A 25,210-nucleotide genomic window follows, 5' to 3' on the forward strand; every position below is an offset into this window, starting at 1 on the left:
CTGCTCCTGATTAAAACATCTGTTTTGAGATTGATTTCCTCTCCATGTCAGTGTGTTTAAAGACAAGTACTTCATCTGCCAAACCATCTTTTTAAATCAGTAACACCCCACTGGACTTCTGTATAATGTTCATACTTTCCAAATTGTCACCTCTAACACAGCTGGTGTTGCTAAGCTGTTGCTGCAGTTATGGTTTGGCTGCAGTATAAACTGTAATTGTGTGTGAGATAAAATGAAAGCCCCAAAAATGTCTTTTCTCAGGACAATGTGTGAAACCACACCAGCTCTACCTTTCACTTTACGTGATAGCCACTGTACAAATACTTCCCCTCTACAAAGATTTGAAGAGAGAAGATGCTGATTTTAATCCTCTCCAGGTCAGAGCTGAAAACTTAATATGATCAACTCTATGTTGTATTTTCTTTCTGACTTTTAAATAGGTTTCATGAAAAAATCAGTACTTAAAATCATATTTTAAAAAGTGCTTGTATCATATCTTTTCATCTAAAAGAAGGATTTTGTATAACTGGCTTTTATAGACTATAGATACTCACCGGTCAATAGTACGTGAACAGTTCAGATCCACATTTTTTACCATGTAGTGTATTTACTCTTATAGTTTAGATAAAATTTTCTCTGAGATGACAAATAGACTTTACTGATTGCAGCTCTTAAAATTTCAATCTCTAAGGCTGAGAGTTGTTGACTCTGATTCAAGTTACATCATATGAGGATGGGCATTTGGTGTAACCTTGACTCATTTTCTAGTTTGTACATGTTATAAAACTTCTAACTCCTCCTCCTCTCTTTCTTTACAGTAGCAGCAGCTGAGCTTCATCACTTGACAGAAACTCTTCAGATCAGCAGCTGCGTGTGTGGAGGAGAAGAAGAAAATCGTTTCTTTTTCAAACAGAATAATTTATTTTTATCATGAAGGAACTCTCCACTGACGCCTTGTTCCTGTCTTTTGCACATATATGTTTCCTCTGTAGTTTTCTGGACGGAACTCGCGCTCAGGAGGCAGCTGCTGATGATGACGGGCTCCAGCGGGGGTTGACATGGCAACATAACGGGCAGGTTTTCAGCATCCTGAGCCGCGGTCCTCAGTACCGGCCGTCCAGCAGGAGGCAGACCGGGTCAACACGCCGCAACAGCACTGTGGTCGTCCTGAGCAGCTCTAATGACACCGTCTCCTCAGCGTCCCGGGGCTCCCCGCGGGTCCCCGCAGCCAGCAGCGCTGCGCAATTACGCGCCATGGCGCGTCAGCAGCAGCGGCAGCAGACGCCACCGCCAAACAGTGATGGAGACACTGCCCCGGTCAGACGGGAAGACATGATGGTCGGAGACGATCCGTACAACCCGTACAAGGCTTCTAATTATTACCCCTATTATAACTACTACAACTCGTACTACAGACCCAGACCCCGGGCCCAGCCCCGGCACGGATACGGGACCAGCTACCACCAGCACGGTAGGAAACAGACTGACTGGCCCTTTTACTCTTATATTTCTCTCTGGAAGAAGTATTCATAACTAAATTAGCTGTGAAATACATGTAATGAAATAAAAAGCACAACATTTCTTTCTGAATTGTAGTCGAGTTGAAATATAAGTAGCCTTAAATTGAAATACTCAAGTAAAATATAAGAATCTCAAAGTTGTAGTGAAGTACAATACTTGAGTAAATGTACTCCGTTACTTTCCACCACTGCATGTGTTGTTTTGCTTCATTTAAGTTTTCTTTGACCCTCATGTTGTGTTTCATCTTTAAACTTAATATAACCCCATAGTCATCATCATATTGGGCAAAACAGCCACCATCACCAATATATCCTAAACTGTTATTTTAACCCTTAATTATTATCTATATACTGTAAATATTCAGTAAAACGTTCATGTTGGTTCAAACTGAGTTTATAGTTTATCCTTCATTAAACTGTGAAAGGTCATGAAAGTCTGGTGTCTAAATGCCAGTTTTTATAGGCTCATTAGTATAGAATGTAAGTGTCAGTATATGTTCTCCCTCTCATATGTTTATGTGAAAAGGAGGACTGATCTTTCAGTTTATGGATGCCTGTCTTAAAGCCAATGCTGCCTTTTTTATTTCATATAGATTTGTAGGTTGATATTTCATTTTTTGATCCTTTGAAAAGGTGAAGAAATAAAATTGGCAAATTTGAAATGAATCTGTAAGTACTGTACTGTTGTAATCTGCTGTGAGGACTTATGTTTAAAGGGGAATTCCACCAAATTTAATCTCACGGCATATATCATATGTCATCCTTGCAGGGTGTCATAGTGAGCACTGAATGAGCTACGGTAAAGCTAGGAATCACACCCCCAACCCTGTGATGTCATAATGATGGACAGATATTTATAATGACATCTGCCTGCAAGGTTAAACTCAGGGCATAATGCCCAATAAATTTATAGTACACAAGAAAAAAATAAGCTCTTATAGCTGGGGTTTACAACAAAGTCTCATTATACTCCAAGCAAAGAAATGATTGAGTACAGCCTTCACCTGTCATCCGTCCTACTAAAACAAAACTAACTGTCCTTATGAGGGATCATACATGTCACTAGTTTTCATTCAGAAGATTAAAGAGGCTCCACAGACTGTTCACAGATATGCCTGTCATTCTTTTGCTTCATCTTAGCAGGTCTGAATCCGTTCTCACATGCTACTGTCATGTTAGCAGCTCGCACAATGATAATGCTAGCCTGTTAATGTTTAGCAGGTGTAATGGTTACCATGTTTACCGTGTTGGTTAAGCGTGTTAGTATGCTAGCATTTGCCATTTAGCACTGGGCAGTAGTCCATATTCATAATCTATAATCCAAGAAACAACAGAGCCTGTCATTTTCATGACACCATGAATCTGTTATGAGTTATGGTTAGTGGTTTAAGGAAGTCAGACTCCTTTTCTCCAGGACAGGATTAAATAAGGAGTGAAGAGAACTTTTTCCACCCGGAATCACTGAAGCTTCACACTACTGTCGCTATAATCTGACTGTTCTGTGTCTTTGTCCTGATTGCAGGTCTTCCTGATCTGGTTCCTGATCCATACTACATCCAGATCGCCACCTACGTTCAGAGACTTCCCATGTACAACCTGCGCTGTGCTGCAGAGGAGAACTGCCTCACCTCGTAAGACAACACACAGACCACTGCTGGTGTTTTCCTAATGTCAGAGGGAGGAACACTGTTGACTATGTCTCCTAACAACCCTAATTCCTGTTCTACTAATTACATACTTCTATAAAGAGGCTGAACTAGTCTAAAATCAACCACTCAGCTGTAACTTCAGTTCCCTCCAGTATGGCTGACAATCAGAACAGAAGCTTCTTTGCAGAGACAACAGGTAACAATGCAGGACCCTTCATCTGATAATGTGCTTTAGTTTTTAGATGCATATTCAAATTATACATTTGTGATTAAAGGACAGGTTCACAAATTTTCAAGTGTGTCTTAAAACAACAGTCAGGTGACTCAGTGAACACTGAAACCTGTTTTTTTTGCTGTAATCATTCCATCTGTTCATACTGACCATTAGAAGATCCCTTCATAATGCACTTACAATTAGGGCTGGGAAATAAGACCAAAATCTCATATCCCAATAACGATACCTATCCCAATATAGCACATTTTAATCCAATAAATAAGAAGTTGTTAATAAAAAGCTTTGCAAGTAAAAAGCCAAGAAGAGTAATTTATTAATGTGATCCGCACAAAAGATGGACAGACTCCAAATGACGACAAATATTGCCTTAAAAAGTGTACTTTGCATCACAATGATCGAGCAAAAATGAAACGATAGACATTTTTCTCTCGTTGCACGATATCTATCATCATATCGCACAGCCCTACTCACTATGTAAGTGATGGGGGCCAAAATCCACAGTCCTCCTTCTGTCCTCTCCTTCCCTCTGATATGACTAACTCAGACTGCTGAAACCTCATATAAGCTTCACATCAACTTTTAATGCATTTTTGCACTAAATGACTGTGTGGACACACTGTGGATTTTGGCCCCCATCACTTACTTTGAATGCACATTTGAAGGATCTTTTAATAGCCAGTATGAACAGGAGGAATGATTACAGCGAGGGAAACCTCTCTCACTGTTCATATGGACACCTGACTGTTGTTTTAGACACACTTGAAAAATTTCAGGTGATTGTGAACCATCCTTTAAACCAACTGACACTCAATTCTCACTTTGCCTGATTAGTAAAGAGTCACAGTCAGAATATCAATAGAAATATGAACAGCTAATTTAAACTTTAGCACAATATCCTCAACAATTAGCATCCTGTTGTCCTCTCTTTCATGGTGACCCAAAGAGATTTTACAATATATAAACATATCACTGATATGGTAGCTTGATACTCTCCATAAAAACTAACTTTTATCAAGATCAACATTATGATTATGTCTAAGTATTGCTCTGCATGTCTATAATCAGTGTTGGAGCTGCAACAGTTAGTCGATTTATCAATTTATCACCAATATTTTCATAATCCATGTAATTGTTTTGAGTCATTCTGGGGAGAAAAATACAAAAATTTAATGATTCCAACTTCTAGAATAGTAATATTTTGATAATAATACTATCAATATTCAGTAAACTGAATATCTTTGGGTTGTGGACTGTTGGTTGGGAAAAAACAAGACATTTGATAGACCAAACGAATAATCTATTAATTGAGAATAGAAAAACATTAGTTGCAGCCCTAATCAGTATTGCTTAGCTGTATTTTGTTGCGCTATGTTGCTTGCATGACTACATGCACCAAATAGTGGATATTGTTGCTGTATTATTGTTGTAATGTTTTGCGATTTCCTGTTTCTCTGTATGTATCGTGCACTATCTTGAGAATGCTTGTTTTATTGCTGTTAATGTCTTTATAGCATCTTGTAGTCTTCTATCTGTAATTTTTAACCATCACTTCATTGTTTTCACATCTTGCAAAAGGACTGCAGTTGAGAGACACATTTACAAAAATGTTGATTAGTGAGTGTTGTCCTAAGTAAATAAATTAAACTGAGGTTGGCATTTTTTTTTCTCTTTTCTTGAAATCACTTCAATATATTTGTGAAATTAGCAGCAAACCAACAGAATAATTATAAACTTTCAAAGTGTTTAATTATAGTCCAGTAATAATACAAATTAAATTAATAAATTGATTGATTAATTAAGCATTTTTAGAATCATCAGTTTATTCATATACTATAATTAAACCAGCCTGTCCTCAAAGAAAAACATCAGTAAAGGTCTTAAATTCAGGTCGGCAAAAATGACTTATGGTTACATTTACATCATCTAGCAACTGTTGTAATTATGACCCAATGCAGTGACGCTGTTCAGGGGATGTCAATGTAAAGTGACTTCCTTATCAGAAGGAGGTGGGTAGGGGTGATAGCTAGATAGTTAGCAAGATGGCAGAAAGTTGCCTTTGCTGCAGAAGACCACTGTTCGCCCCCTGCTTCCAATCAAGTGTCTTTCTCCTCGAAATACACCATGAGTCGCAGCTGCTTGGCTGTCCAAACTATGATCTTTCCCTAACCCTAACCAAGTGATTTGGTTTTTGTTACTAAACCTAACCAGACTTTAACCACAGCGTTGTCAGACCATAAAACATCATCATATAATATTATATAATATAAAACAGTTGTTCTGGTCCCCATCTGTCCTCTGAAAACACTCATGTAGTTCATTTTGGGAGTCTTTGGAAATAGACCTATTCTGTCGTTTTTGTATGAGGATGTGTTGTTGATGTGAGCCAACACTTTTTTATTCTGTTGGCACACTCCAGACCCCATAGAGAAAAGTGATTATTTTAAAAAGAACTTCATTAATGATAGGCATGAATGACAAGTTTAATCTGTCTGTTATTGTGTTTAAAAGCAAAAATGTGTTCCATCCACAGACCACTGACACTCACAGAAGTTTCCTTAGATATGTTTATTCTTGATTTTTGCTTTTTAATTTCATTACATTCAAGTCCAGGTTCATTTAAAGTCTTAAAAATGTTCAAATTGGCTTAGAATAAATGTGTCAACTAAAATTTAAACTACAAACCCTCCTCTCCTCTTGTTTCCTCCAGTTCCGCTAGTTATGCTCAGGATTATGACACCAGGGTTTTGTTGAGGTTTCCTCAGAGGGTGAAGAACCAGGGAACAGCCGACTTCCTGCCCAGCAAACCTCGATATGCCTGGGAGTGGCACAGCTGTCACAAGTAGGTAGCTAGTAGAGGCTATAAGTTAGCACTCATATCAGTGTCATTGCTTTCCTCCTTGGTTATGTTGTTGTTGCTGTTCAGTCACTTCCACAGCATGGATGAGTTCAGCCTGTACGAGCTGCTGGACGTCCAGTCTCAGAGGCCGGTGGCTGAGGGTCATAAGGCCAGCTTCTGTCTGGAGGACACTTCCTGCGACCCAGGATACTACCGCCGCTTCGCCTGCACCTCACATACCCAGGTACACACGCACACAAACACTTACCTGCTTATGCCAGAATTATTTTCTTTTTTTAAAATAATCTTTAATAATGATAATGATGAAAAATAAGCATCTGAACATTGATTTGGTGATACATTCTGTATTCTGGAGTGTATTAGCTGTTTTTTCTTGTGTGTATGTGTTCAGGGTTTGAGTCCAGGTTGCTATGACACCTACAACGCTGACATTGACTGTCAGTGGATCGACATCACTGACGTCTCTCCTGGAAAATACATCCTCAAGGTCTGACAGCTACAGAGACACTTCTGGAAAAAAATTGCTTTCCAAATTAAATTAGAAGATATGTGGTTGGTCCATGCCCCCCAGAATGACACATAGAAGCATTTTCAGATCTGACGCCTTTATCATCAAATTCAATAAAAAGATCATGGTTTGGGTTAGAATTACTACTTTGCTAAGGTTAGGAGACATTTGTAGTCTTGGGTACCATAATAACCAGGTGGTCAATAGAACAGATGCTCCAAAAAGTCACTTTATTAAAGACAATTATGATATTTCGACATCTTCATCAGGTAACATTCAACATGTGACCAAGAAGGTCCACATATAGACATCACCTGACTCCACACAGGTGTGGAGCCAATCTATTCGAAACTCTGAGAAAATAGCGATCGACATTTTTCATCATTTTCTAACATTTTATGGACCAAACAACTAATCAATTAATCGAGAAAACAATCGACAGATGAATCGATAATGAAAATAATCATTAGTTGCAGCTCTAAACTACGCACATGGCCAAACGCAAAAGAGGATGGAGTTAAGAGGATTTTCTTTAGAGCTGCAATGATTAGTTGACAAATTAGTCAATTGACAGAAAATTAAAAATGAATGGCCTCTGGGGGGAGCTGTCAATAGAAATTAGACATGTTTTGGGGAACTTGCTGAAATGACTGATTTTGATGTTTTTCTTGGGAAGACAGTCTTATTATTTACTAGAAATACTCACTAGAGCATCGAACATGAGTTATACGCTGCTTTACATCTTCAGTAAGAATCAATGGGCTTTGAGCTGAGAGCCACAGACGATGGATTTGTTAACAGTAAGAAAAGGAGAGATTAACACCAGCCTTATCTTTTAAACTTCTGCTTCAGGAGAAGTTACCTAATACAGGGATGACTGTTGTGTTTTCCTGGCAGGTGACAGTGAACCCGAGGCAGCAGGTTCCAGAGTCGAACTTCAACAACAACGTTGTTCGCTGTGATGTCCAGTACACCGGCACTGCCGCTCATGTCTCTGGATGCACCATGACATCGTAAGAAACTTATTTTACAGATGTTGTGCTTTATTTGATCTTTACTGCGCAGGTTTCCTCTTTTCCAAAGACAGAGAGAAGTCTCCTTATTTACCTTGTTTATTTCAGTCAGTTCAGGTTCACATTATAGATTCAAGATTTTAATTTTTTTTTTTTTGCTTCCCAAGGACTCGTATCTCTGTACCAAATGAAGAGCCATTATGGGCTTGAATACTTTTTGTGCAATAAAGAAAAATAGTTTTCATACTGTGTTGGAAGTCTTTGGGAAGCAGGAATTATCTGCACATTTTTTGGACTCAGAACCTGTACAAGAAAGATGTGATTTATTGTTAATTTATACATTTTTAAATCATGCTTTGCTCTTGTGTATATAACTGAATGTGAGGAGGACAAATATAATCTGTGTTTGCACCAATCTCTCATTTCACTCAGTTGTAGCTCGCTGCTGTCACAGTAAACAGATCATCTCTGTTTTCACTTCACATTATATAAAGAAATAGTTTTAGTCAAATTTAATGACAAGTTCTCACTTGAATGTTTAAAGTTTCAACCCTTTCACATTAATGCTTAAAGTAAAACAGCACTTGTGTATTTTTAAGGCTTCACACAAATGAAATGTCAGCGAGAAGTTTTTGAATTTGTGCAGCTCTTTCCAAAAGCATGATACAGGTGAAACAAACCCTTCAGTCTGTGATTCTGCTGGGACTTAAAGCATCAGCTATTCTGTTGACAGTATATGGGGGCCAAAATTATTCCTACAGAAATCCTACAAGTCAAAGATCCATTCACTGTCTATTTTATATCACACTGATGTAACACATTCAGATGTCTGCAACTCAGAAAACAGCTGTAAATATTCACCTGGAACACAGTGAGAAGAATATCTGCAACTTCTTAAAACACGTGGTTCCCCTTAATAAGACAAAAAACAGATAACAGGACCAAACATTATCTGTCAATCTTTAATGATCAATACTTGGTTGATTTTTTTTGTTTGTTTCTTGCAGCTACTGAGATTGATTCTGCAACATGAGATGGAAACGCAAACAGAGGAAACGGGTGAAGCTACAGAGCAGTGAAGCTTTATGTTACATGTGACATTAATAGTTCAATTTTAACCAGATTAAAGCAAAAACTGATTATTCAAACTGTTGTAAAAAAAACATTTGAAATGGTTTTTTTCAGTCGAAGCATGAACTGATCACTAGAACAAGATTACTCAATAACATTTTATTTTAACGACTGTGGCAGGTGATCAGTTTGTAATGGAAGTAAAATGGGTTTTTTATGCACAAAAGGAGGAAACTAACACCTGGACTTCTGTAGAGTTGCAGGTTCTGGTTCTTTACTTGAGTTTTTCCATTTTGGCAGAATTTGTACTTTTTATTCTCCTACATTTATCTGACAGCTGGAGTTACTGGTTACTTCCTTTCTTTGCAGATTTAGTTTTTACATCCAACACAAAAACAAATATGAGAAATAATTACACTGGAACTGCAACGATTAGTCGACAAATTAGTCGATCGATACAAAATTAATCAGCAACTATGTTGATAATAGTTTCATCTTTTCTGTCGCTTTTCAAAAATGACAAGTATTTTCTAATTTCAGCCTCACAAATGTGAGGATTTGCTTCTTCTCTGTCATATATGACAGTTAATTGATTATCTTTGAAGAATTTTGAGTTCTAGGAAATAATAGCAGCCATCTTTCATATTTTACAGCCAAACGATTCATCCATCATCAATAATTATTATTTGCAGCCCTAATTTTCATATCGTAGGGCTGTACTTGTTTTATGACCTTGACATAACAAGCTTGTTGTCTTTAGATCACAAAACAACAGTTAAAGACACCAAGAAAACCCTTTTATTATCTCAAGATGTAGAGAACATATCTTGAGAAAACAGTTTACTTTTTATTTTCTCATGTTTTTCATTTTCAAAGACTGATCACAAAATAATAATTTTGTGATTTCTTACGTGCATGTTCTCCCTGGCTTCTGTAGACGTCCCTTAACGTATGATATAACTTAAGGATAATTAAATGTTTTAAACTTTAAAAAATCCTGTGAATTCTCAGAGTAAATGTTTGTTTAGAAGTTACCACAAGGAACTTTTAACTGGTTATGAAACAGTCTCATGCTGCCTCTGTATGAACTACATAATCAAACGAGACCATCAGCAAGAAGATATATTTCTATAGAGTTATTCTAAATGTCTGCCACTGGGTCAGATTCTCCGCAAAATCAGACGAAACGATTTACAGCAAGCAGACCGGAAGAGCCTGTGTTTACATTACATGTAGCATTGTAGCATGAGAAAGGACAAAGACGTTACTAGGATGAGGGGAGGACAGGAGGAGGACAATCTTTTTGTTTGATAACGTTAAAAGTAAATTTAGACAGCTAAAAATGATGAGAGAAAAAGAGAGAGAGAGCATGAGTGAGCTGAGAGCACGATTGAGAGAGAGAGAGCAGCGGTGGTCAAAAGAGCTAGAAAGTGAGTGAAGAGAGTGAGCGGCTGTGTTTCGAGAACAAAGGAGTGCATCTGAGAAATAAAAGGTTATTTTCTGATTGTTTCATGGTGGTTACATTTTAAAGCACATATAAACACGCCCACACCTCCGCACAACCGTATTAGAAGGTGCCACATTGTCGGATTTGGTTTGAATGCAGCCTTACATGTAACCTCGCTGTATGAACTGTTTTAAAACAAAGTTAATTTGCTTCGCCATCATCATATTACAATTATTAATCTTACATAACCACAAATAGATACATTATCTCATTGCTATGCATCCTGCAAACAGCTGTGTTTAAAAAAGACAAATAGTATTAAAAATAAGTAGCGTTTGTCTTTCACTCACTTCCAAAACAAATGCACACGCTAGCCAAGATATTACTGCACGAGGCGGTGGTGCTCATGGGAAATGCAGTCTCATTTTGGGAAAACACTACCGCTTTTGTCCACAGGGGCCGCTAAAATCACAACAAGATGAAAGTTCCTTGTGGTAACTTTAAACTTGCTGTCAGGTTTCATTTTAACGGTGCCTCATGGTCCTGTTGGTGCTGTAGAGTAGATCTTTGATTTCTGGTGCTGAATGTGATTTCACTCATTTCACCCAAACTGAATCAATTAAACCAGACAAACACAGAACGAGCTGATGGTGGAAATCCTGTTGATAGTCAGATTAACTAGCTGCTGTGTGTTTTTGTTGTATAGAGTGTGTGTGCAAAGAACACAGTGTGTGTACTTGACCTTCTGTAACCATACATACCTGCAGAGCTGTATAGGCAAGCTCATGTTATCAACCTGCTTCACTGCTTCATATCACACTAATAAAGTTTGCTTGAATGTGAACTGTGTCATCATGTGAATGTTTATATTGCTGGGCCTCATATTCCATGTGCATGAGACAAAGGCAGGCCTGCATGCAGTCACAAAGCCTTGTAACAAGGAAGGACACCAAGTCAAACAAAGGGAGTCCAAAACAGACTCCATCTCCCAGCATGCTCTGCTCAGTTCGCACCTTGGTGTGAACTCTGTGGGAAGCCCCAGACTCTCATCTTTCATTGGCAGAGATGCACCAACACCACCATCAGACATATGTATTTGATACATTGAATTGGGTGAGTACAGACGCGCCAACCTCCAGACGGCGCCATCTTGCTATTGTCTAACCAAAGCACCATGGTCACATCCGCCATTTGGTCCTCGCATGACGTGACTTCCTCCCATAGTCATGTCCGCCATCTAAACCCTCGTGCGACATCATCACACCAGATCACATCTGCCATCTTGCCACCCACACAAGACTACCTTATTGTCTGGTTATAGGTCCCGTTTTCCAGGTGGTGCCCCGCTTTTATTAATTCATATTAATGATTTATTAATGTTAATAATTATCTCTGATAATTAATAATTATTGCTAATAACCAGCCGTGCACCTCACAGATCCAACAATATTAATCATGTTTGCTCTTTTCCACATTTTTAATTTGTATAGTGGAAACACCAGGAATCCACACCAGAAATATTATATATTGCATATTATATGTAGTTACAGGTTGATTTTATCACCAAAATATCTCTGAATGCTGGTCTCTGACTGTCCAGCTGAAAAAACAAGTTGTTTTGGGCTGGTGGACATAACGATTAAGAATAGCACATTTACCGCTTTGAAAAATACATGCTATGCTGGCAACAGCACAAGTCACACAACAGATATTATAACTGGCTGGCACGTAGGGCTGCAACTAACAATTATTTTCATTATCAATTATTTTCTCGATTAGTATATTAATGTGTTAAGTGGTTAAAAAAAATGCCATTCACAATTTCTTGTGAAATGTCTTGAAATGTCTTGTTTTGTCTGACTAAGAGTCTAAAATGTAAAGTTGTTCCTTAAACTACAGTGTATCTATTAGTTTACCATGCAGGAAGAAACAGAAAGATGAGTTAAACAAAAGTAATGTTTTTATTATCATCCTGCATGTAGGTCACTGTACAGACCAAGCTTAGAGCTTAAGGTGGACATACACTTTATAAGAAATAAACATCTACAAGAAGTGTGGCAGTACAAAGTATCTGTTACTACAGCTAAACAAACATGTAGGCTCGTCCATTGTTTGTAACACATGAAAAATGTCAGGAAAACAAATAAATCAGAAATGTGTCTTCTGACGAAGAGAGACAGAGCTTCTGAAATGTTTCCAGTGGACATGATGAAGACAAGATGAAGCCTGATCGGGTAATCAGGACATCTGAGGTAAATTGGCCGCAGATGAACGTGTCCCACAGCAGCCAAGTTTCCATATAAATTAATTCAAATTTTAAATGAATTTCCAATATTCAAATTAATGCTTGTTTCCATCCATTGCTGTTGTGTGAATATTAGCAGATAAACAGTTGGTGACGTTAATTCTCCAGTCGGTGCCATTAAACCATTACAGAAGAAGAGAACACAACGAGATGACATCATTAAAAGAGCAGAAGTCAAAGCTTAAACAATGGAAAACCATGTGGAAAACATGATGAAAATATGACATTTCTGTTTGTTCATGTATTCATCTGAGGAAGGTTACAGTCTCCTCATCGCTCCACACACATCTGATGTTTTCAGCTCTTCAGTGACGTTTAAGTCACATGATTCATGTACATCATCATTTATTCACCAAGTCTGTTTACATTTGCTTTTTATCCACACAACTACCTTTACAACTCAGGTAACAACAAACACCTTTTGTGATATTTCAAGATTTTTTTGAATGTTCTGTGTTTTCACTCAGGTTTTCTTTAAAGCACAAATGCAAATAAAAACAGGTGGATGGATAAACACTGAGTAACAGTAAACTTGTAAACTTCCAAATGGACCTTTAAGTGTAAGTAAACATATGTGAAAATAAGTAAAGTGTTCATAAAATATAGGATGTATCACAGGTTTTCTGTAACATTTTATCTAGTGTTCTGTGGTGTTTTGTATGTGGAGAGGAGTGTCAGTGCGGATATGCTGAGGAAAAGATTGACACAGTCTCTTCCTCTCCAGCATGAACACAAATACTGATGTTAATGTTCAGTTTTCAGGCAACAGCAGGACACAAACAGACAAGAGTTTTTTTAAATGTCTGTGTTGTTCAGTAATCCACTGTTGGACAGTCCATCTGTGCCCAAGGCTTGGATCCAATCCAATTCAATGTGTCTGCAATGTGCTCCAGACTCTTGCTGATGGACCACAACAGAGGAAGAGTTCGATTTTCCATCCTACCGACACTCCATTGCAGAACCACCAGCTCTCAGTGCAGCATGTTGAACCTGGCACGCTGAGAGCTGGAGATGTCCTGCTCAGCCTGCCTCCGAGCCTGACCGATCCTGGTCCTCAGGGGGGAGACAGCGGTTGGTGGTGTCGGTTCAGTCCGCTCTGATGATTCTGTCTGGTTTTCCTTTGCAGGCTCTCGCTGAGATACTGAGAGAACAGAAGATTTATTGAATTATTTTGAGCATCAGTGCAAATGAATTACTTTTAAAAAGTCATATCCCTGTCTGTACCTCTTATGTATTATAATTATATTCATGCATTCAAGTGTTTTTCTGATTGATTCTAAAAAAACACAGAAGGTCCTGTTGGAATATGGAGGGAATAAAACAGCTGCAGCCCCTAAAATGAGTGTCGGAAAATAGATTTAAGCCTAGATATAACATTTGACAAAAATAAATGAGCAGTGACTCTCAACTATTAATCTTAATCAATATTATTAATATTAATCTTAACTATTAACAATTAATCAACTATTGTGATGATTGAAAAATAATTTAAGTGATTTTTTATTAAAGCAGAAATATTTGCTTGTTGAAGCTTCTCAAATGTGATGATTTAATGCTTTTCTTTGTCATACATGAAACTAAATCTTTGGATTTTTGACTGTTGATCAGACAAAACAAGACATTTGAAGATGTCACCATGAGCTCTAAGAAATTATAACGCTCATTTTTACCTATTTTCTGACATTTCCTAGATGATTAATCAAGAAAATAATCAGCAGATTAATTTAGGGCTGCAGCTAAGGATTATTTTCATTATCAAACAATCTGTCAAGTATTTTCTCAATTAATTGATTAGTTGTTTGGTCCATAAATCAGGCCCATAAGATCACTGTTTCCCAAAGTACAAGATGACGTCCACAATAATTACTGTCACAGAGGACTAAAGAGACTAGTAAATATTGACATTCGAGAGGCTGGAAGCAGACAATTTGGACATTTGTTTTTTCTTTAAAAATGGCTCAAAACAATTAATCAATTATCTAAATAGTTGCCGATTTATTTAATAGTTGCTCTAGATTAATTGATAATGAAAATTATCATTAGTTGCAGCCCTACTACTCTACAACCCTGCCATGAAGGACGGCAAAGATGTTAGGAGGAGGGAGGGACACTGCTTTTCGTTTGATGACGTTTTAGTACAGTTAGACTTTGCTGTCGGCTTCCCGACTCCTTTTTAAAAAGATGAGAGAGAGAGAGAAAGCAGCTGTGGTCGAGCGAGCTAGAGAGTGAATGAAGAGAGGGAGCAGTGTTACTGAGAAAGCCTGTGAATAAGATCAATAAAACGTTATTTTCCGATTGTTTCACAGCGGTTTAGTTCTGGGGCATAATCACTCCCACACACTTCCGTTCAACCGTGCGGCGGCGCGCCTCAACGCGTGGCTGCTGGTGTAGAGCCCCATGTGGCGAGAAAGATGAACTAAAATCAACTTTCGGAGAAACGAAACCTAATGTCACGCTGTGGAGGCCAGAGCACAGAGCTGTACAATCCTGCCACGAAGGAGGACCGAGGACTAGACGTCACTAGGAAGAGGAGAGGAAATTTCTCTTAGTTTCAATGGTTTCACAGCGTTAGAAGTAAAGTTAGACTTTGTTGTCGGCTTCCTGAAAAAGACGAGAGAGAGAGGGAGAGAGAGAGAGAGAGAGAGAGAGAGAGAGAGAGAGAGAGAGGAACGGTGGTCGAGCGAGCTAGAGCGTGAATGAAGAGAGCGAGCAGTAGTAGCGCGGAAGCCTGTGAATGAGAGGAATAAAACGTTATTTTCCAATTGTTTCACGGCGGTTACAAATAAACACACCACACCTCCACACAACCCTGGGGAGGAGCGCCGCAACCCCTGATTTGGTCTGAATACTCTGCGAATCCATGCAAAGTTGCACTCTCTCAAAATCTTACAGTTGAGATATGTTGACATTGACATTTGTCTTGTCATTCAACATTTTCTATCTCTCACGTCAGAGAAACAGACACACAAGTTGCAACGAAGAAGGGGGAGGAGGGAAAAGGGAGGGACACTGATAGGTGAAATTATTCAATCTATTCAGACTCCATTTTGAAGTCAACACAGCGGAAGGAGGGAAACAGCAAGTCCAAGGAAGGGTGAGTGTTAATATTAAGGCTACAAATGATTACTGTCATAACCGATCAATCTGCTGATCATTTTTCTGATTAATTGTTCCGTTAATCAAACTGTCAGAAAAATACCCATGCAATATGAAATCACAAGTGCTGACGTCTTCAAATGTTGTTTACTTTTACTTTTCCTGGTTTCTGTGTCCTCACAGCAATGTAGTGTAGCACACTGGTGCGGTAAAAATAGAGAGAAGCCACAGTTAAGAACAACACAGATGTTTATCTGAAGTCTATTTGATGGATTTAAAAAGTTTGTTTTTGTAATGGCTAGAATGTAAACTAATAAGAAGCTACTAATTTGAGAGGTTGGACTGGGATTATAATATTGTGTATGTGTGTGTGTCTCCAGTGTTACTGGTTTACCTGTCAGACTCCAGAAGATGAGTGATTCGGAGGAAGAGAAGGACAAAGCAAAGTCTGCAACATTTGGCTATCTGTCTATGAAGAGTGACTTGTCTAACTATGATCCTCCAGACTTCAGTAATGAACCTGGACCCTCAGACACAAAGTAAGAGACTGTTTCTACCATAAACTCACCTGAAGATGATTCAGTCTTTATTTCATAACCTACAGCACAACACTATTCGCTTTATAACTCAGAGTTTTTAAAAATTCAGTACAGATCTTTTAGTTGGTTGAGCATTGACTGCATTATTTCTTCGTTTATTACTTAAATTTTGTGTGGAAAGAGTTCTTAATTACTGTCCTGATATGTTTATCAGTTGCTTCAACCAATATTTCAAGACCAGTTTGCTTTAGACATGCACAAGTTAATCTGACAGCCCATAATCAGTCAACAGTGTCTTTAATTTAACTGTTAGTAAATAAACTATTACATAGAAATATTTTTTGTCATTCGGCATTTTCACCCTCCACATGTCAGACTTTGTGTTCTCAAACATGTAGATGTTAAAAACTTCAGTATCCAGTCTGTCTATTAAGAGTGACCGGTCAAAAGAAGATCCTCCATGCTTCAGTAATGAACCTGGACCCTCAGACACAAAGTAAGAGCTTCTACTGTAGACTGACGTGAAGATGATGCAGTGAGACTGTTTTGTGAAACAAAGGTTCTGGGGCCTGTTTCAGAAAGCAGATTCAGCAAACTCTGAGTCTAACCCTGAACTCTGAGTTGATGAACCCTAAGGTGGGAAACTCAGAGTTTTCAATCTCAGAACAGCTTATCAGAGTTTGTTCAATCAACTCTGAGTATGTTCACTCCAAGTTAAGCGTGTGCGTGATGAATGAAAAAAACCATCATCAGTACAACAAGTCACTATGGCAACAGGTAAATAAAAGGCAGAGTCTCCATTTTAATCCATTGGACGTAGAGATATTAATGCATGTGTGTGTATACACTGCACATTTATCTTTTTAAAAAAGAACCTATGTCAGAGCAGGAAAAGTGTCAATAAGTTAAGACAATAAAGTTTTATTCAGTGTTGCCCATTAATTCATCATTTAACAGACTTACATTTCCTTAATGATGATAAAGTGGAATCTGACTGTGTATCAGGCTGCAGTTACATTACATTTTAAATATATTTGTTCAGCTTTAATCTGACGGACAAAACACAGGAAGCAGCAACTGAAGATGAAAAATATAGTGAAAGATTTAAAACATGTAGATAAAAGACACAGAGACATGACTGTAAACTCACAGTCTGATCAAGAAATAATGTGTTTGGTGATTTATACTTGAAAAGGTGTCAAGGTTAAAATACAGAATATTTTAAATTTTTATACATCTATTTGTATCTCAGCTCAACATCATTCAGTGACTTTTTTTCAGCTGCTTCAACAAATGTAAATTAAAACATTGTCTCTGAAATGCTGTTAAAACACGTTAAGACTGTGCTCCCTATTTAAAAAAACTCACTTTCAAACTACATTCTGCAGCTGCACCACAATCCTGCTGACTTAGAAATATTAACATCTCCAATATTATAGGAATGATGTTCCATCAGTGCAACCAATGACATCATGACTGATAATTATTCATTGATCCCATGTGTCTAAAGCTTCATACCGCGATCTGTCTAAATTTAAACTGATATTACACATTATATGCAATAAAGATTTCAGCACAGGAGCTGCTCTAACAAACTGACACCTGTCTTGTGTGCACTGAGTCACAGTGTTATAACAGACGGACATGCAGAAGTTTGATTCTTAGCTGAGGCTGAATTCATGCCGTGTAACATTTGAATATAAGAGAAAAAACACTGTTCAAAGAAATGACTGATGCACATAAAAGCAGTATCTTTGGAAAGTCCTGAGGTTTCTGGATACTGAGTCTGACATTTAAGGTTTGGGAAAAGTAAAATATGTGCAACTGTTCTATCAGAGTCACACAGAAGCAGAGACATATAGCAGAAACAGCGACAGAGAGAAACACAAATGAAAAGATGCATTATGAAGAGACTTTACCAGAGGTCTCTGTTCAGCACCACAACATAAGACAAAAGAGCACCAGACTTTTCACAAGTGGAATTTTTCTGTTTTGCTCAGTTGCCTCCTGCTTATTTTTCTTGACTTCAATGGCTCAACGTAACTTAAAGAGGCCCTGTGGAGTTTTCTTTTTAACAAACAAAAGTCTTGTTTACATTGACTTACCTACCAAAATGCATTGTGTATATCCCTGTATGCTAAAAATGTATTGAATCCACTTCCCTCCTCATGAAGCATTACATCTGAAGCCAGTATTTTAAATCCTGCATTGTTTATGTTCATGTTTAGTAGCTTGCAATCTTCCTCTTGGCCTTTGCTGGCGCTTCGTTGTGTCTGTCCAATTACTTTTGAACTCTTGCAATTGTAGTATCCATTAATTTATGTCATATTGAATGTGCTGAAGCATAGAGCCTGAAGAACACAAATGTGTAACTGTCCAAATACTTAGTCTGGACTGTAGAGACAACACGTTCGCACTCCCAACTCATCACATACAGAAGCTTGGTCATGACCCTTTGGCATCACTTTTTTATGTACTGGGGGAACCCAGTACATAAGTGTCAATTTTTAGTGTCAATTTTTAACATGCAGTATCTGGACAGTTCATGTATCTTTCATGCCTGCACCAATTGTTAAATATCACTGTTAAAAAATAATTATGTTTTATGGTGTGGCAATGCTGTGGTTAAGGTCTGGTTAGGTTTAGGCACAAAATCCGCTTGGTTAGGGAAAGGTCATGGTTTCCGTTAAAATTACTTGAAATGTGGTGTGGGTTAAAGTAACTGCTTCCTTAAATTTACACAACCTTTGTCATCATGGCAACAGTAAACACCACGGTTGGAAATGTGACAGTCCTGGTTGGAAACGGAAAATGAACAGCAGTCTCCTGCAGCTAAGTCCACTTTTTGCAATCTATCAATCTAGTCACCCAATCCGCCTCCCCCTAATATGTCACCTTATATCTACATCATCAGTCTCATGGTGTCTATTTCAGACATTGTGGAAGTTCTATAGAGGTCTGTCAGACTACCCTACGCATTAAAAGATTATGCTAAAGGGGTACCCAGTGCGTTAAAAAGTGACGCCTAGGACTCCTGGCTAAGTATCCGTATATGATGAGTTTTGAGTGAGAGAGGCTGGTAGGGAAAGAGCTACATGCAACTTGTGAGCTGTAGGATGACCACCTCTAATGTCATGTGTCATAAAGACTGTCTTCATCTCCACAGAGAGAGGAAAGGGAAAGGTGTCCCTGTGGAGGAGCGGCCATGCTGCTGTTCTTTTTGTCAGGATGTTGAGAAGGACCCAGTCTCTAGGTGTCGACACTGGTTCTGCAGACGGTGCAAGACCCCATTCTGGGAAAAGGCTGCTTCATCAGGAGACTCCTCCTGTCCCCGGTGTGGAAAAAGATCCAGAACAAGACCTAGACCGAAGGCCAGCACTCTACAAAGTAAGACTGTCTGCTGATGTCATAATCTCTGAAAACAGGACAGGAGTCTACCTCCTCTGTCCTGTATTTTTAATCATACATTTTTCCCCTTTCTTTCAATAGACAGTGATCTGCTGAAGGTTTTAGATGAACATAAGATCAATCTGAAGAAGAGATGTGAATGTGTGACTGAAGGAACTGATGGAGCAGGAAGTAGAACCCTCCTCAACAGGATCTACACTGAGCTCTACATCACAGAGGGACAGAGTGAAGACGTTAATACCCAACATGAGGTTAGGCAGCTTGAGACAGCTTCCAAGATGAGGATTCTCCATGAAACTCCAATCAAATGTCACGACATCTTTAAAGTCTTACCAGCCAAAAAGAAAGGCATCATCAGAGTCGTTCTGACAAATGGCGTTGCTGGCGTTGGAAAAACATTCTCTGTGCAGAAGTTCACTCTGGACTGGGCAGCGGGCTTGGAAAACCAAGATATCAATCTGGTGATTCTGCTTTCATTCAGGGAGCTGAACTTGGTCAAAGATGAGCAGTACAGCCTCCTCATGCTGATCCATGTTTTTCATCCAACATTACTGAAGGTCACAGCAGAGAATCTTGCTGTCTGTAAAGTTTTGTTCATCTTTGACGGCCTGGATGAAAGCAGACTTTCATTGGATTTCAAGAACAAGAAGGTTGTGTCTGATGTCACACAGGAGTCGTCAGTCAATGTGCTGTTGACAAATCTCATCAAGGGGGAGCTGCTTCCCTCGGCTCTCATCTGGATAACCTCTCGACCTGCAGCAGCCAATCAGATCCCTCTCACATGTGTTGACAGGTTTACAGAAGTACGAGGCTTCACTGACATCCAGAAGGAGGAGTACTTTAGAAAGAGATTCAGTGATGAAAAACTGTCCAGGAGAATCATCTCACACATCAAGACATCCAGGAGCCTCCACATCATGTGTCACATCCCAGTCTTCTGCTGGATCACTGCTACAGTTCTGGAGCACATGTTGACTACAGACCAGAGAGGAGAGCTGCCCAAGACTTTGACTGACATGTACTCATACTTCCTGCTGGTTCAGACAAAGAGGAAGAAGCGCAAGTATGACGAGGGACATGAGACGAGTCCACAGGAGCTGACAGAGGCTGACAGGGAAGTTCTTCTGAAGCTGGGAAGGCTGGCATTTGAAAATCTGGAGAAGGGAAACATCATGTTCTACCAAGAAGACCTGGAGCAGTGTGGTCTTGATGTCACAGAGGCCTCAGTGTTGTCAGGAGTTTGTACAGAGATCTTCAAAAGAGAGAGTGTGATCTTCCATAAAACAGTCTACTGCTTTGTTCATCTGAGCGTTCAGGAGTTTCTGGCTGCAGTCTACTTGTACCACTGTTACACCAACAGCAACACAGAGGTACTGGAGGACTTCCTGAAAGATGTGGAGGATGAAGAAGATGATGAAGATGTGTATGATGATGAAGATGTGTATGATGATGAAGATGATTATGATGATGATGATGATGATTATGATGGTGATGGTGATGATGATGATGACAGTGACCATAACCATTTCTCATCGCTGGATGACTTCCTGAGGAGAGCCATGGATAAATCTCTCAGAAGTGAAAATGGCCACCTTGACCTGTTTGTTCGCTTCCTTCATGGCCTCTCTCTTGAGTCCAACCAGAGACTCTTAGGAGGCCTGCTGGGTCAGACAGAGAACAGTCCAGAAATCATCCAGAGAGTCATCAACAACCTGAAGGAGATGAACACCCACAGTATCTCTCCTGACAGAAGCATCAACATCTTCCACTGTCTGATGGAGATGAATGACCGCTCAGTACATCAGGACATTCAAGAGTTCCTGAAGGCAGAGAACAGATCAGAGAAGGAACTCTCTGATATCCACTGCTCTGCTTTGGCCTACATGCTGCAGATGTCAGAGGAGGTTCTGGATAAGTTGGACCTGAAGACATATAACACATCAGAGGAGGGACGACGGAGACTGATCCCAGCTGTGAGGAACTGCAAAAATGCTCAGTAAGTCCTGGTGTGATTAACATTATAAATTAGTGTAGATTAGTAGTTTAGTCCTTCAAATATAAACAATGTAAAATTCTTATTATTCTTGAAATAATTTTTTGCTTATTTATTGCAAAGGTCATTTGTCAGTTATATTTAGTCTCAGATGTTCTTGAACTGTTTGAAGTGCTGTGCATGCAAATAATGTTGTTTTTTCAGTTGGTTGTGTTTATAGCTGTCAAGTTAATAAACAGTTATTCTATATATTTCTAATAATTCTTAGATTTTACAGTTTTTTCTTCTATTGGATGATGGAGGTGTCATGCAACCTAGTAAAACAAATGAAGGACTTTAGAGGTTTTGGTTGAGGTTTTATCACAACAGCATTTTACCACAACATATATTAGTATTTTACAGTCCTCAGTGAGTGTAGCTAAGTTATTAATACATAAGTAGGTTCTGCAAATAATATATACGTAATCAGATATACACGTAATACCTGATTTTATGCTACACTTTAGAGTTTAAAATACTAGTGCGGTGCCCATTCAAAATGTGCCTAGTGAGAACAATTTCTCAATACCTGGAGAGAACAGTGTCTGTCCCCTAAGTGCCTCTCATGCAGACTATCTGTACACACTACAATTCACCTATGTTCCCTAAACGTCTCACATGCAGGCTATCAGTAGATGCTACAATTTACCCATTGTCTCTTAATGCCTCACACACCCGTTAGTGCCCATTTAAAAAGTGCCTGAGACACACTGAACAAGTCTTGAGACACAGACACAGAGCTCCTGCGTGTGAGAAATGGAAATAGAGCTTAACTCTCTTTTCAGTTAATTCTCTATGATAGTTCTTATCACTATGGATACAGTCCCATCTCTGACAACAATGTGGGTTGCAATGGCAGAGAGGTGCTGTCCATATTTCTGCTTGTCGACTCCACAGGCAGAGGAAAAAGCACATCAATGTTGTAGAAGCAATGTTGTTTATGAGGTATTTTTATATATTTCTCAAGAACCGTTCATCCAAACAACTTGACACGTCAACATCCACCTGCCAGGTATGAAGTAGATCAGATGAACAGTTCTCGAGATATGCGATGGACAAACATACATACATACAGACAGACAGACAGAGAGATTCCTTGCTCTACATAGGGAGAAGATCTGAACCATTTTCCAAAAGAGATTTTGGAGATCTCTGATTTTCCTTTACACAGACTTTAAGAATTCAACTTTCCATTTCAAAGAGGGACTCTACAGGTTGTGTTACATAGTCTTGCTTTTAAGTCTTTCTTATATTCTATTCACAGAAAGAAACTGTCAGGTGTTTCCTCTCTTGTTGGTATACAGAAGAGTAGTAGCAGGGAATGCGAAGAGGTCTGATGAATAAATGAGAGCAGAATGGTAGAATTCTGACTTTTTAAAGAGATCTTATACGCATTAAAGTGCTGTGTTATATTTTTAATGCTGGTACCACATCTCTCTGATGATATTAATGTTGAAAATGACAATAATTCAGCTTAATTGGTTTGTTAATTGTGTTTGTGTGCTGAATTAGTTTTCAGATTCTCAGAAAAAGAAGAAGGCAACAAAACATCATGCAGTCATCTATCATGACACATAAAATATTTAATTACATTAATATTTAATTATGTAAAGGTATAACATTGTCAAGTCATTTGTTTTATTTGAGAATTGGTCAACTGTCACTAAATTTTTCTGCTAATAGATGTGAACCCGACAGCAGCAGGTAGCTAGCAAAGAGAGATCATCTTTCTCAACTGTAACTGTTTGCTGAGTTGAACTCAGTAAAAGATATCTTGGAGTCAAATAAAAAATAGTAGTAGTAGTTTTCTAGTCAAGATGGCCTCAGGCTAACTTTGTGGAGAAACACATTTGATTAGAACATACTGACAGGCTGTCAATATTATGGAAGCGTCAATGTAACTCCATTTTCTCTCCCTTCATCTGCAAGATTAAAGCAAAGCAAACATCACAAGTCTGCAAGTATATCAAACACAGTGAGATTAGATTAACTGAACCACTGATGTGAAGGGCAGATGTTAATGAAAAGAGGAAATGTCAGTTTGTCATCAAATACATGAAGTAAATATAAAGTGTCCTCTTTCATGATAACTTACATTATAATATATGTGTCATGACAGACTTTCTGGGTGTGGACTCTCAGAGACTCACTGTGGAGTTGTGGCCTCAGCTCTGAAATCCAATCCCTCCCATCTGAGAGAGCTGGATCTGAGCTCCAACAAACTGCAGGACTCAGGAGTGAAACTGCTGTCCGCAGGCCTGGAGAATCCAAACTGTAAACTGGAGAGTCTGAGGTCAGTTCACTGACTAGCTTTGGTAGTATTTTTCTATATATTCAATTCAAAACTTTGACTGAAGTTTCAAATATCTGATTCATACATATTTTGGGATTTTCCTAAGCAGAAAACTGTAGAATTTAATTTTCCAGTGTCAAAATCCAAAGTTGTGCTCTGTGTAAAATTACCTCTTAAGTTTACACTAATGAGGCTTCAGCAGTCTGAGTTACACATATTAAGTAAGTATCTTTGTGTTTCAGCATTGTTTCATTGCTGAGCTGCAGTAGAGGGATTGTAACTCAAGGAAGGAATTTTTTACTTAATAGTCTGTGACTTCGGTCAACAAAATTTAAATTTAAATTAAATTCAAAGATCATACAGAAAGAAATCAATTTTTCAGTTGTGGCTTTTTCTTGTTGTCTAGCACCTTAATTTGACACTGTTGACGTGCAAATGAGTATATACTTCCAGTAACGCAGTGGACACCGGTTTAGTAGGCGGACCTTAAATGTGGCCCAGGACACATTCGCATACATACTGCTAAAAGAATATGGCCGTATGTGTCATGTAACTAAGAAACCTAGTTTCTGTAATCAGGTTCCACATTACCACTGCTGTTATCGGTAAAAAACTTGATGTGAATTGAATCTGAAGAGGCATAAAATCCATTTGAAACATTTACTTAAAACAAATAAAGTTACAAGATTCAGTCTGTGCTCAACTTGGCTCAGTGGTCAAAAACTGTCTTGCTCTGCAGATGATGAAGCCTAACTGAGAGCTATTGGTTATGAAATAATTAGTAGCCTAACTATTACAGCATTTAGATTTAATTTCATTTTTTTAAATTAAAAACAAAATATTTCAATCAGACAGTAATAAATATAATATCCAATATTTTCTTGTTGTAACATTTTTATGAAGCTACACAGAGTTTATACTGACTGAAATATACAAACACAAGATGCTTTGAGTTTTTATGGTGACACCATTCCATTAAATTGATCATCATTTTCTCCCCATTTCCCCAAATTCCATCCTGATATATTTGGTATCTTTGTAAATGTGTGGATGTTGAGTAGGATCTGAAATAAATGTCAGATGGAGTCACTGGTGGAGCTGCAGGATTTAAGAGATGAAGTCACTACATCTTTATTGAAGTAGCAGCATGTTGTCAGTAATATTAATCAGAGCTCTTTTTCACTGTTTGTATTTGACAGTTTTTAACCTGCATCCTATTAGGTTCAGGTGTTTGGAG

The 25,210-nt window shown here is 38.5% G+C and overlaps 2 protein-coding genes across 2 annotated transcripts; both read left to right on the plus strand.

Annotated features, from left to right (window-relative positions):
* Window positions 1-215: 215 nt before the first annotated feature.
* On the plus strand, window positions 216-10,140 carry LOC121903398 (protein-lysine 6-oxidase-like). Its single transcript, XM_042420394.1, has 8 exons — window positions 216-377; window positions 819-1,471; window positions 3,043-3,151; window positions 6,112-6,243; window positions 6,328-6,484; window positions 6,653-6,748; window positions 7,667-7,782; window positions 8,790-10,140. Exons 2-8 carry the CDS (start codon window positions 931-933, stop codon window positions 8,794-8,796), a joined length of 1,158 nt encoding a protein of 385 aa, XP_042276328.1. The 5' UTR covers window positions 216-377; window positions 819-930; the 3' UTR covers window positions 8,797-10,140.
* A 5,207-nt stretch (window positions 10,141-15,347) lies between these two features.
* On the plus strand, window positions 15,348-23,945 carry LOC121903382 (NLR family CARD domain-containing protein 3-like). Its single transcript, XM_042420341.1, has 5 exons — window positions 15,348-15,699; window positions 16,082-16,240; window positions 19,407-19,627; window positions 19,730-21,644; window positions 23,825-23,945. The coding sequence occupies exons 2-5, from the start codon at window positions 16,113-16,115 to the stop codon at window positions 23,853-23,855; spliced, it is 2,295 nt and encodes a 764-aa protein (XP_042276275.1). The 5' UTR covers window positions 15,348-15,699; window positions 16,082-16,112; the 3' UTR covers window positions 23,856-23,945.
* Window positions 23,946-25,210: the final 1,265 nt, after the last annotated feature.

Source organism: Thunnus maccoyii, chromosome 9 (assembly GCF_910596095.1).
Source record: "Thunnus maccoyii chromosome 9, fThuMac1.1, whole genome shotgun sequence".
Classification (NCBI taxonomy): domain Eukaryota; kingdom Metazoa; phylum Chordata; class Actinopteri; order Scombriformes; family Scombridae; genus Thunnus; species Thunnus maccoyii.

What these genes read in the sequence shown, in the direction of transcription:
- LOC121903398 (XM_042420394.1), top strand. Translation starts at nt 931, where the DNA reads ATGAAGGAACTCTCCACTGACGCCTTGTTCCTGTCTTTTGCACATATA. An exon ending in GAGGAGAACTGCCTCACCTC is followed by an intron (nt 3,152 to 6,111) that starts GTAAGACAACAC and finishes TGTTTCCTCCAG; the next exon opens with TTCCGCTAGTTATGCTCAGG. An exon ending in CTGGAAAATACATCCTCAAG is followed by an intron (nt 6,749 to 7,666) that starts GTCTGACAGCTA and finishes TTTTCCTGGCAG; the next exon opens with GTGACAGTGAACCCGAGGCA.
- LOC121903382 (XM_042420341.1), top strand. Translation starts at nt 16,113, where the DNA reads ATGAGTGATTCGGAGGAAGAGAAGGACAAAGCAAAGTCTGCAACATTT. An exon ending in CCTGGACCCTCAGACACAAA is followed by an intron (nt 16,241 to 19,406) that starts GTAAGAGACTGT and finishes TCATCTCCACAG; the next exon opens with AGAGAGGAAAGGGAAAGGTG. An exon ending in AGGAACTGCAAAAATGCTCA is followed by an intron (nt 21,645 to 23,824) that starts GTAAGTCCTGGT and finishes GGACTCTCAGAG; the next exon opens with ACTCACTGTGGAGTTGTGGC.